General features: G+C 41.7%; 1 protein-coding gene across 1 annotated transcript; it reads left to right on the forward strand.

The window, feature by feature from the left end:
- The first annotated feature begins 3,089 nt into the window (after positions 1 to 3,089).
- On the forward strand, positions 3,090 to 12,431 carry LOC105841657 (sodium channel protein Nach). The gene is made up of 10 exons (XM_062671949.1): positions 3,090 to 3,160; positions 4,191 to 4,391; positions 5,546 to 5,740; positions 7,216 to 7,317; positions 8,021 to 8,159; positions 8,667 to 8,860; positions 9,356 to 9,489; positions 9,735 to 9,849; positions 10,553 to 10,659; positions 12,223 to 12,431. The coding sequence occupies exons 1-10, from the start codon at positions 3,090 to 3,092 to the stop codon at positions 12,429 to 12,431; spliced, it is 1,467 nt and encodes a 488-aa protein (XP_062527933.1).
- Positions 12,432 to 13,151: the final 720 nt, after the last annotated feature.

A 13,151-nucleotide genomic window follows, 5' to 3' on the forward strand; every position in this document is an offset into this window, starting at 1 on the left:
TGCATTTACGTTGTGGACGTCTATGGGCTCCAGTAACCACTTGACACCAGGTGGGCTGTGAGCTCATCCACCCATCTAAGCAATATAAAAAAAAAGGTAGACGGTGACTAACGTGTTCTGATGTTAGTGAGCTTGTAAGCGCTTTACATCAGGTAAGCTATTAGTTCGTTCACTCATGAATGCAAAAAAGTAATGGAATACCATAGATTTCCTCCTTTCTTAACTATTCTTTTATTTCAATATATAATAGTAAATTTGCCTATGTAACAAAAATATTTGTAAATACTGTTTTATCTCATAGAGCTTTCATTACTTATTCGTTTGTAGTTTGAAGCTGTAGACATTTTTTTTTTTTTTTTGTCAGGAGGAAATCGCCGGACTTCCGCCCTTCACTGGGTATGGAGGGCGGGGCATGTCGGAGTCGAACCGACTAAAACCTCCTGTCTCTCAACAACCAACGTCCAAACCTCGCATGAGACGAAACTCATGAAAAGGCAAAGGGGGGAAAGTGAAGCGTTTAGTGCGGAGCACATCTCTCCCATCACCCTCCCCCTCGGGACGCCGGACTGGCGGTCGTCGGCGCCACGACCATCAGCCCTCTCGGTCGGCAGGCTATCCGAAGCCCGCCTAGATGGCGCCGGTTAGAGTGGGTTACCCTACGGAATACGTGGGTCGAGGATAACCGGCCTTCCATCACCCGGATGCTCTTGCGTAAAACGCGTGCAGAGCAGCTTGCACGTCGTCTTCTTAGGCACCCCTCGCCGGTCCCCAGACCGACATGTGAGGGGGACCCGAAACACTTAGAGGGCCAGGGCTTGGGCGAGATCCGCCTCCCTGGCCCCCGCTCGACGGCGGCGGGATTGTGCGTCTCTCACGCGCCCCGCCGCCTCCTTCTGCGAGATGGTGCACTCGCAGAAGTCGAGCATCGCCTTCCACGACTCGTCGTCGCCGAGCATCGATGCCACAACACTCGGCAACGACAAGTCGGTTCCTATTTTTGCGACGAGGACACGGCGCCACCCCTCCCATGCGGGGCAGGCGACGAGCGTATGCTCTGCCGTGTCCAAGTCGCAACCACAATGGTGGCACTCTGCCGTCGGCTCGGCTGTGATCCGGTGCAGGAACTCACCGAAACAACCATGCCCAGTGAGCACCTGCGTGAGCCGGAAAGTGAGGCGTCCTCTGTCACGATTCACCCAATCCACAAGGACCGGGCGAATCGCCTCGACGGTCCTACGACCAGCCGAAGGATCAGCCAGCCGTCTGGACCATGACTCCAGCACGGACCGCCGAGATTGGGCCCTCCGCGCTCTGACCACACTGGGGCTGGGACGCGCCACGCCCCGGGCACGAAGTTCAGCCCGCCACTTATAGTCAGCGGTGAGCGCCTCCGCTTCCAGAACCCAAGGCGGCGTCCCAGCCAGTACACACGCCGCCTCAAAGGAGATGGTGCGATAACCACGGATGACCCTGACCGCGATGGTGCGTTGCGGCCGTTGCAGCCATTTCGCCACCCCCACGGCCAGGGACTGGCCCCACACGGGCGCCCCGTATAGGGCCATTGATCGCACCACCCCCGTATAGAGACGGCGCGTCACCTGGTCAGGCCCCCCGACGTTGGGCAGAAGCCGGCTTAGCGCGCCGGCCACCCCCAACAAACGAGGGACCAGGTTCTGAAAGTGAGCACGGAAGATCCAACGACTGTCCAGAATGAGACCGAGGTACTTTAACTGCACCCCGACCCCGATACGGACGCCTCCAACCACGATATGGGCATCGACAGGTGGGACTCTCCGGGGCCTGTGGAACCACATGGCCTCGGATTTACTGAGCGCCACGTCGAGGCCCAATCTCCTAATTTTGCCGACGACATGCGCCACCCCAGCCGTAGCAAGACGGGCAGACTCAACAAAACTCCCCCCCCGGGCCACGACCAACGTGTCGTCCGCGTAACAGATTACGCTCAGGCCCGGGAGGAGGACACCTCTCAGCACCCAGTCATACCCGATATTCCACAAAAGGGGGCCGAGCACCGACCCCTGTGGAACACCGCGCACGACCGGGAACCTGTGCAGGATCCCACCGTGTCCGGTACACGTGACCGATCTGTCCTCTAAGTAGGAACCCACCAGCCGGCGAAGGTAGGGGGGCACTCTATGTCGTTCCAGCGCCCCCCCTATCACGGACCAGGGCAGGATGTTAAACGCATTGGCGATATCGAGCGACACCGCCAAAGCCACCCCACCCCTGGAAGCTGTAGACACATCAGTCAGTCAGTCAGTCAGATCTTTAAATTAAACAAACTTAGCTATGTTTGTATTCATTTTGATACTAAAACAAATCATTCTTAAATAATTTACTCGCATGATCGTTATTGTAAATCTAAATGACTTAAACATTTAGAGGTAAGCCACTAATAATTCTTGACATCCATAATAAATCGAATTATTATAAAATTACACTTGTAAATCGAAACGAAATCTGATAATTTCCTCGAGGTTTAAGTAAGAGCTATACTGAACTTGTGTTAAACTCGGGTTTCAATAAGAACTTAACTTTAAATAGCTTAATTATAATTACAACTAGAATAGATAACTGTTTGATAAACCAACATGAACTACAATAAAACTCCGTATAAGCGATCTAACAACCTTAAATAACAATTAATAAAAATCTTAAATAAAAACCATTACATTGAACACAAATGGTGGAGAAAATAAACATTTTAATGGCAAAATCAGATAGTAAAGATGCCCTATGCGGCAACGTCTTAGTTTTTCATCTTCTTCCTACAAGTCATATTATTATCGACTTGTTAGAGCTCTGGCTTAATGACATACAAAAATTACCGAACTACCATTTATGATATGCATTTGTCTACGTTTTTCTATTAATCCATCGGTATGTTGACATGACCACAGCACACGAGTCAAGTGTAGCCCAAGCTTTACAATCAGAATGATTGATGTACAATGAAACAATAATAAAAGTCGTTGCTACGCTTCCATGTAACTCATAATGAAGCCACACGTTCAAACGAAACGTGGACACACTACACAAAGCTTTGCAAGCATTATTGTAGATCAATAATGGATTTAGCTGGATTACTGAAAGAAGCACAGTTTCACGGCGCTAAAAGGCTTTTTGAGAATAGATTCAGGTAAGTATTTCTCAATGAACAACCCGACGATACCATTTGCGGTGTAAAAGAATTTCCGGAAATACATGTTAAAACTTTTTCAATAATTTTTTTCTTTGTAAGAAGTTTTGTAACTATTCTATGGCATAAAAACTGTAATTGTTTTTGTTAATTTTATTTTGAATCACTATTGCCGATATTTTAATATTGTGTCTAATCTCTATATTATATAAAAATGAATTGCTGTTCGTTAGTCTCGCTAAATCTCGAGAATGGCTGGACCGAATAGGCTAATTTTGATCTTGAAATATTTGTGAAAATGCAGAGAAGGTTTAAAAGATAGATAACTATGAAAATGCTCGGAATTAAATAAAAATAACAAATTTGTTTTTCCTTTGATGTGTCCCCCCGTCGGACGGACTCCTTTTGTTTATTTTAAGTTTATTTTATACAAAAGTTTAGGTATTTTATTTATCGATTGAGGCACTACGAAGTCTGCTGGGTCAGCTAGTTTTCTATAAAAAATATTTCATGGCACTTAATTTTCTTTTCAATGAAAAAACAGTATCGTGAGATCAACCATTTTGTTTGTCTTGGATTTTCACCTTCAGGATAAAATAATTCCGTAGGCCAGATCAGATGTATACGCTGAAGATGAGTGCCGGATTAAATTGTAAAAGTAATTTTAAATATGTATGTCTAGCGAAGGTCGAAGTAATTACTAAGATGCCCTCCTCTGTCTCCAACTGGAACTTCTAGCTGCTTCGTTTCACAAATACGCAGCTCACAGCGCGTCACCCCACAGACACAGTCCACTGAGTTTCTCGCCGAATCTTCTCAGTGGGTCGCGTTTCCGATTCGGTGGTAGATTCTACAAAGCACAGCCCTTGCTAGAGTTCGTGTTAGCAACATCGTCAGGTTTGAGCCCCGTGAGCTCACCTACTCGCCCGGTGACGCTGATATGGTCCCCTAGGCCATCAGCTTAGGTAGGAACAAAAAGCGCGTCAGTCAAATACAATTTTACAATTTCTGACACCTCGTTTTATTTTAGATTACTATGGACAGTAGCATTGGGAGTACTTTTCAGTTGTTCTGTGACAGTAGTTTGGATTACCATAAAGCGTTTCTTGGAGAACCCAACATTCATAGTTCGGATGCAAAGTTCTCAGGATGTGATGCCGTTCCCATCGGTTTGGATTTGTCCCGAAATCAGTTTTCCGGAACATAAAATGGACGATTTCGCTAATAAACTGTAAGTGCTGTTACTGATTAACTTTATTTCAAATAAGGGGAGCTTGTATATTTAAATTTAACTACCTTCTTCTGGATATAATAAAAGTTTGAATAAAAAATGCAGCTTGGAAAATAATAAAATGTATTTATATCGATTGGGGAAAGATCATGGGTGTCAGTTGCGTTATGTTAATAAAATACCTAAGAATATGATGAATATCTAAATGGTAATATTTATTTATTATTACTATAGACGGATACAAACTTGAATGCCTCAATCTTCTTCGGTTTCATTTCTTAATAATTGTAATTTACAACGGCTGATTGTCTTCAAACTCAACCGAATAGTCAACCGCCTTCAACCTGAAATGCACGACTGAAGAAACATTTTGAATTATCTAACCAATTTTCATTCCATTATCCTTCTTATAAAATTTCAAAATAAACTCAGCTTTATTTTCAAAAAAGCTAGGCGTCCAATGTGGCTTTATACGCTGCGAATAAAAGTTTTGCCCACTGAGGATCTTCTTTCTCTTCTCTCAAGACTTTCTCGCCGGATCTTCTCAGTGAGTCGCGATTCCGATCACCGGATCGACCACTGGGTAGATTCTGCGAAGCACTGATCTTGCTAGGGCTAGTGTCAGCAAATTCTCTCGGATTAAGCCCGTGAGCTCACCCACCCGTCCGGGCGTACCTGGAATAACCTCTTAGACTACCAACAAATAGGTAGGAATTTTTGGAACGAAGTTCTTTAAGGGACGGTGCGGAGGGATACCCTAACCGGGAAAAAAGTCCGTAACGTAAGATTTTTATTAGTAATGCACACGGTGTATGACTTAACTTTGTAATAACGTACAAATTAGTAATACACACAGTGTACGACTTAACTTTGTAATAACGTACAAAAAATAACACATTTTTTTATCATTCATTGACCACAATCTCAGAGCGTTCGTTTGCGCAATATACTATATGTAACTCTTATGCAAACAACCGTGAATGAAGTGGACCACAATTAATTCGCACGTTACCGAATGACCGTGGGTTGTTGCGGAACCTCGAGTTTATTTTCTTTATACCTCGAATAGAACTTAAAATTAATATTTTTATAATAAGGAACTTCGTTCCTATCCGGTGTCCCACAACACCACATATCTCTTTTATTTGTTTCAGTAATTACCCAGAAGATATAAACGCAAGTTATTTTAAAAGTAAATTAAGACAGCTGGCCGCTTTCTACTCGCCCGACGTAGTCTACAATGTGAGAGATCTACAAAGAATCGAATATGTATTGTACTATAACAACCTGGTGGATATGGAGGCTACTGGGAGGAGACTCATGACGTCGTGCGAGGAAACTCTGATAAGGTCATCAACTGTGGTTACTTCGGTCGCATTGTATGGTTTTGGGTATCAAATACCAAAATTGTTAATAGAAACGTAAAGTATAGATGAAATAATTCAACATCAAAATCTTCGAATTCCAGTTTCGCCACTTTTTTTCTGTTCTATCAGCCTGCTGTTGGACATAGGCCTTCCCAAGCCTCGCCATCAAGATGGGTCCTGTGCTGCTTACATCCAAAGGATTTCCGCAAACCTCAATAATTAATATAGGAACTTTTTTTTATTGTCCTTGTAGGCAGACGAGTGTACGGCCCAACTGATGGTGAGTGGTTACCGTCGCCCATGGACTTCAGCAATGCCAGGGGCAGAGCCAAGCTGCTGCCTACCGTTTAATACTCTCCACAAGCCTCGTCTGAAGAAGGATATGTCATAGCGCTCAGGAAACACCTGAAACTCGAAACCTGCTCCCATCTCTGGGCCGGGGCTCCCAACAGGACTCCATACAGAAGAGGGCCGTTCGGATTGTCGATAATCCCATCCTCACGGATCGTTTGGAACCTCTGGGTCTGCGGAGGGACTTCGGTTCCCTCTGTATTTTGTACCGTATGTTCCATGGGGAGTGCTCTGAGGAATTGTCGAGATGATACCGGCATCTCGTTTTTACCATCGCACCGCCCGCCACCGGTGTAGAGTTCATCCATACTACCAGGAGCCACTGCGGTCATCTACAGTGCGTTTCCAGAGGTCTTTTTTGCCACGTACCATCCGGCTATGGAATGAGCTCCCTTGCACGGTGTTTCCCGAGCGCTATGACATATAGGAACTATAGTATCTTTAGTAAATTTATTCTTCCTAGTCGGATACTCTTGGCAGGGTACTTGTGGCTGTCGATGGACAGGATTGCGTCTCGTCGTCACCGCTTGCATCCAAGGCACTTCGCACTTCGAGCGATGTTCCTCCATTGGAGGCGACTGCTAGCATTGCGTAGTAAATTCACCTAGAAATTTTCACCATGTCTACAGTTCAGTTTCCACGAACCGTAGACATAACAAAATCTACTTTAATTGTTTAATCTAGCGTTTGATATTTGTATTTTATTATTTCCGACGTTTTGACTACTCTGCAGTTTTTATGTTCACGAACCAGAAAGGTGTTGTTATTCATCAATAATTTATTTTATTGCTTAGATGGGTGGACGAGCTCACAAATAAGTTGCTTAAATCTCATATTATGGTAAAATCTCAAAATACATGGTATGTAGAATAATATACATACATACAGCTGATGCCTAAACGTGACTATTCTAGGAATCCGATATGAAGCCGTTGACTATTTATATTCGAAATCAGGTGTAAGGTGCATTATGTATGTGTAAATGTATGTCGTCAGCCGCCAGTAATCACATTCTTGCTACCTTTGTCAAGTCCTCCTTTTATCACTGAATCTATTCCATTCGAATTTCGAAGAATTTTCTGAAACTCTGAGATTTTATATTTCAGATGCCGTTGGAATAATGCTGTCGTAAACTGTTCGTCATTGTTTATAATGGAGCTCACTGGGGATGGCTTCTGTTGTGTCTTCAATGGTAGGTCGTTGAAAAGGTGAGCAATTCATTACTATGCTTAACTAATTGGCTCTATATGTTCCACTGTATTAGCGAAACTACTTCAAATTGCTAGTAAAAATCAGCGCCATTTTTTTTTTTTCTAATTTTGAACTAAGGAGTTACAATTTTTTTTACCGGAGACATATCGGTGTTCTACGAGAATAAGAGTTTAGGATTTTAAATCCTTTTTCACATCCAGTTAATCTACATAGGTTTGTCTTCATGTTATCTTTTTCTTTTGGGCTTTAATTCAACATAAATAGAGGAACAAGCTTTAGGCCAACCTGGTCTTTAATGGTTACCAAATCGTTTTTATTTTTTATTGCTTAGATGGATGGACGAGCTCACAGCCCACCTGGTGTTAAGTGGTTACTGGAGCCCATAGACATCTACAACGTTAATGCGCCACCCACCTTGAGATAAAAGTTCTCAGTCAAGTTATAAGGTCTCAAGTATAGTTACAACGTCTGCCCCACCCTTCAAACCGAAACGCATTACTGTTTCACGGCAGAAATAGGCAAGGTGGTGGTACCTACCCGCGCGGACTCACAAGAGGTCCTACCACCAGTAAAGGTTGCCGCCACCCGCCTAGAAAGTATGGTAAGTTTTCAATTTGTAATTAATTCGGATTACTACTCAAAAGTATCGACAACATTATTTTTAGTTCATTGATTATAAAAGAAATAACTACATTTTAGAGAGATGCAAGAATACGAAATCCACGCTAAAGTAGAGAAGAAAGTTTTTTTAACTGAACGTTTTGGATTATTCAGCGGCCTGATGCTAGTTGTGAACCAGACGCAGAAACTAGACAGCGTGGACTTGTCTTATAAATGGGTAAATCAAAAAATGTTTGTTCGTAAAATAGTTGCCATTTTGACATTAGAATAGATCAACAAATTCTTCTCAATTATTTAGACTACATATTAAATTGTAAAAGAGAGTACTTGCATTATATGAATCTTTTTTTATTGCTTAGATGGGTGGAAGAGCTCACAGCCCACCTAGTGTTAAGTGGTTACTGGAGCCATAGACATCCAGAACGTAAATGCGCCATCCACCTTGAGATATAAGTTCTAAGGTCTCAAGTATAGTTACAAAGGCTGCCCCACCCTTCAAACCGAAACGCATTACTGCTTCACGGCAGAAATAGGCAGGGTGGTGGTACCCACCCGCACGGAAATTGTATGCACGGTGTAATTTGAGCATGTTCAGTGTTTTTAATTCTGAATATGCAACAACAATGCAACAACACAAAAATAATTTAGTCGACACACCGAGGAGACCATGAGACAACGGGGAAAAATATATAACAACTTTAGATTAATTATTACGCAATTTTAGTTGGCTTTACAAAGCAGTCAGCACTTCGTCGAATCCACAGTCAACGGTACCCCGTTGAACCCAGGCACAGAAAAATGGGTCAGCTACCACTTCAAGGGCTACCAGATCGCCGACGACGCTAAGAGCCTCAGCATTATTCTGCGCCAATGTCGTCTCGCAGAGGAGCCCCTGAAATATTTCCCAATATATACGAAGTAAGTGCTGCTCTCCCACACTTTATATTAGTGTTACGCGCTGGGGTTCGGGATAAATATAATTCCACCGAAGTATAAATTCAAACTGTATTTATTACTTAGAACACACACACAGATCCCTTTAAAATCCTCAATTCGCTTCTTCCGCTTCGCTTCAGGTGATGCGTTCGCTGTTTCGCTTCGAGTAGCTCCGATTACTAACTGACTGCGTGCCATCTCTGCCACGCTTTTATGGTCGATACGTCATCCCTAGAATCGTCGAGAACATTCCTCACAAGTCACACATACACATCAACAGTACTTTTCGATGTGTGTTTCCGCTATCTGACAATAGATGGCGTTGTACTTCTCGAGCGTTCTAGATACTACTAGATCCTTCGATATTCGTTCGACTATTCGGCGATAGATGGCGTTACTCTTACCGTCGTAACATTAGCTTCAGACATAAAAATGTATGTATGTAATTTAGCCCATTATGAAATTATTTCTATGCAGGGAATACTGTATAATAGAATGTGAGATGGAGCGCACTCTAAGGATGTGTGGTTGTGTACGAATCGTGCATCCGAAACGACCTGGCGTTTCGTATTGCAAATCTCAAAATCTTTTCTGTGCTCAGCATGCGATGGGTATGTCTTCACACAACTAACTACATTTTAAACTAATTTTCATATTTTTCATATCTCAAGGTGGGTGGCAGCATTTACGTTATAGATGCCTATGGGCTCCGGTGACCACTTAACAATCAACCATCTACCATCTATGCAATAAAAAAAAGAAATAAGAGTATCAAACCCTTCTTCGGCACTAAATAAAAGCCTACATGAAAAACATAGTATATGATAGTGGTATTTACAAATGGATTTATTTTTAGTGGCATTTGACAGTAATGACTGCGACTGTCCACAAGCTTGCGACGTGCCCTCGGAGCAGGTCATTACCAACACCTTCTATATGAATTCAGAAGTGCAGCCCTTGGATACATTTTAGTAAGAAGTTCATGTGTTCATTGCTTGTGATAGAGCAGCTTTGTTTATTTACTTATTTTCCTGCAGAACCATCTGACTAGTATTTCGTTTAACTGGGGAACTATTGTAAGCTGTTCTAAGTAGGAAGTATTGAATAAACATCAGATGTTTCAAAAACGACTTTGACTATAATGAAAACAACAATTAGTACATATAAATCACAAAACTACGTAAAATCTCCTTATCACAGTGTCTCAAGACGAAAGTCTTTGACCAGTGTGTGTTGCCAGTGAAACCGCAGGAAAACCATGGTAACCGACATAGCCCAAAGGATTGTGACGTTGAAGTGGCAGTGGGCAAGACACATTGCCAGTAGAACGGATGGCCGTTTGGGGCCAGAAAGTTCTTGAGTAGCGACCGCGCACTGAAAGACGTATCGTGGGTAGACCTCCCACAAGATGGACCGACGATCTATCGAAATTCTTGAGGATCCGCTGGATGCAGACAGCGCAGGACCGGTTTTTATGGCGAGGCTTGGGGGAGGCCTATGTCCAGCAGTGGACGTCTGTGGGCTGATAAGAAGTTCATAAATACACTTGTAACAGTCTATGTAATAATTTGTTGCAATTGTAGAAATTACCACGAAAGCAAATCATAAGTATCCTCGGATTTTAGAGATCGATATATTGAAATAAAATTGTACTTGTGTTTTTAAAATTTCTAGCAAAGGTTTAGACTTCAACAAAGTGACCGTCGTAAAGATTTTTGTGCAAAATCGTGAAACAACCGTCAACACTCGCTGGTCTTACTTCAGCTCCATTGATTTGTTCTGTAAGTTTGCACAGATAAATGTTCATTACCAATTTAATTATCTACAATCAAATTAATATTTTACTATAATTACCTTTTAATTAAAATCAAATCAAATCTAAAAAAAATGATTCAATATAAATGAAAGTACATACTTGTTGAACGTCAAAAAGAACTACCGCCAATTCACAAAAACTAGCCTCCGTCCCGAGAAGAACTGGCAAGAAACTCAGCGGACATGTTTTTTTTTTAATATTAGATTATTTTTTCAAATATTAGATTTTTTTTAATTAGCCTACACTAATAGAAAAGCATGCTTCCTGAACATAAATATCGACTAAGCTAAGTTTTAGGGTTTGGCTAAAAGACTGCCAATTCTGACCGTTAGCAAACACAAACCTAGTTCAATATATGCATATAGGACTTACAGGTAACATAGTGAAAAGTGTCCGAATTGCAACCATTCGCATAAGAGTAAACAATTGGCCACAAACGCATTTCTAACTTTGCAGGCTGTTATAAATCCCGAATATGGTGAAAAATCCCCAGATCAATAAAGCCATATTATTGCTTAAAGATTCACAAAGTTGCAGTGGCAGTAGTGAGAGCATACGAGTGAATACAACGGATCAATATCCGTTGGAACATAATAATATGTTTATGAAACTAAGATCGCGCTACCTTTTACCAATGCACAGTGTGTAAATCTCGCCAATAAGGAGGATAGATAAATTGACGAAGTTAGGAACCTTTTTTTATTGCATAAGCGGGTGAACGAACTCACCGGCTCACTTTGAGTAAAGTGGTTCTCGGAGCCCATACACAACTACCTAACGCCTTACCATATTCAGCAGCACCATTAAATAGTCTTAGTCCTCCGCCCTCTGTTCCATGAGGCTCCGATGCTCTGAAGAATGAATAAATATGTTTTTTATTTTTTATTGCTTAGGTGGGTGGAGGAGCTCACGGCCCACCTGATGTTAAGTGGTTACCGGTGCCCATAGACATCCACAACGTGAATGCCGCCACCTACCTTGAGATATAAGTTCTAAGGTCTCCGTTTATACAGTACAACGGCTGCCCCACCCTTCAAACCGAAACGCATCATCACGTTATCTTGCTTTCACTATCCCACGACCCATCATCTGATCAGAATAATAACCACCCGAAATTTCTGCATTCACCCAGATGCATTTTGTCATAAGCTAGCTGACTCGGCAGACTTCGTAGTGCCTCAATCGATAAATAAAAGACCTAAACTTTTGTGTAACATAATCTTAAAACAAACAAAAGGAATCCGTCCGACGGGGGACACATCAAAGGAAAAACAAAACTGTTATTATTATTTAATTCCAAGCATTTTCATTCATATCTATCTATCTTTTAAACCTTCTCTGGAGTTCCACAAATAATTCAAGACCAAAATTAGCCAAATCGGTCCAGCTGTTCTCGAGTTTTAGCGAGACTAACGAACAGCAATTCATTTTTATATATCAGTATATAGAAATAAGTATATAGATATAAGATATATATATATAGATTTGCTGTGTCATTTATTTTACACGTACATATTTTTTATTTCAGCTCAGCTCGGTGGTGTCTTCAATGTATTCTTCGGCGTAAGCATTCTCACAGTATTAGAGCTGATCCAATTAGCATACCATGCTTTTAAATCTATTAGAGCTAAATACAAAATAACTGTACAGAACATTGCAGCTGAGCCGGAAAATAGTCCAAATGATATACGTAGTCCAAAAACTAAAAAAACACGCTTAAATAGTAAAGCCAACTAAGAATGAGTTTCATCTTTTTGGAACGAGGTTCCTTATGGGACGATGCGGAGGGGTACCCTAACCGGGAAAAAACGTCCGTAACCTAAGATTTTTATTAGTAATGCGCACAGTGTACGACTTAACGTTGTAATAACTTACAAAAAATAACATATTTTTTATCAATAATTAACCACAAACAATCTCAGAGCGTTCGTTTGCGCAATACACTAACTCTTATGCAAACAACCGTGAATGAAGTGTACCACAATAAGTTCGCACGTTACCGAATGACCGTGGGCTGTTGCGAAACCTCCAGTTTTATTTTCTTTATACCTCGAATGGAACTTAAATTTAATATTTTTATAAAAGGAACTTCGTTCCTATCCGGTGGCCCACGATGCCACACATATTTTTTATCCTGTTGATAATGGTCAATATATTAGAGCGAAGTTATAGAATTATTGTATCATAATCATCATTTGCGTGTGAAAGCTTTCAAGTTTAATCGGACATCTTGAAGTCATGGAACATGACGCTCAAAGATTCCGTTCACTTAAGCAACCTATAAGAAAACTTAAATGTTTGAAATAAAAACAGATGTATTCATGTAAAAAGCTGTTTAATTAGTGTCCCAATCCCGGTCGAGGGCACACCGGCTTACCTCATAAATTACATGTACTATCTCACCCATTTAATAAGGTTAAAATAATCTAAATCACAATACTTACTTACACTTTTAAA

This window comes from Bombyx mori, chromosome 13 (genome assembly GCF_030269925.1).
Source record: "Bombyx mori chromosome 13, ASM3026992v2".
Lineage (NCBI taxonomy): Eukaryota > Metazoa > Arthropoda > Insecta > Lepidoptera > Bombycidae > Bombyx > Bombyx mori.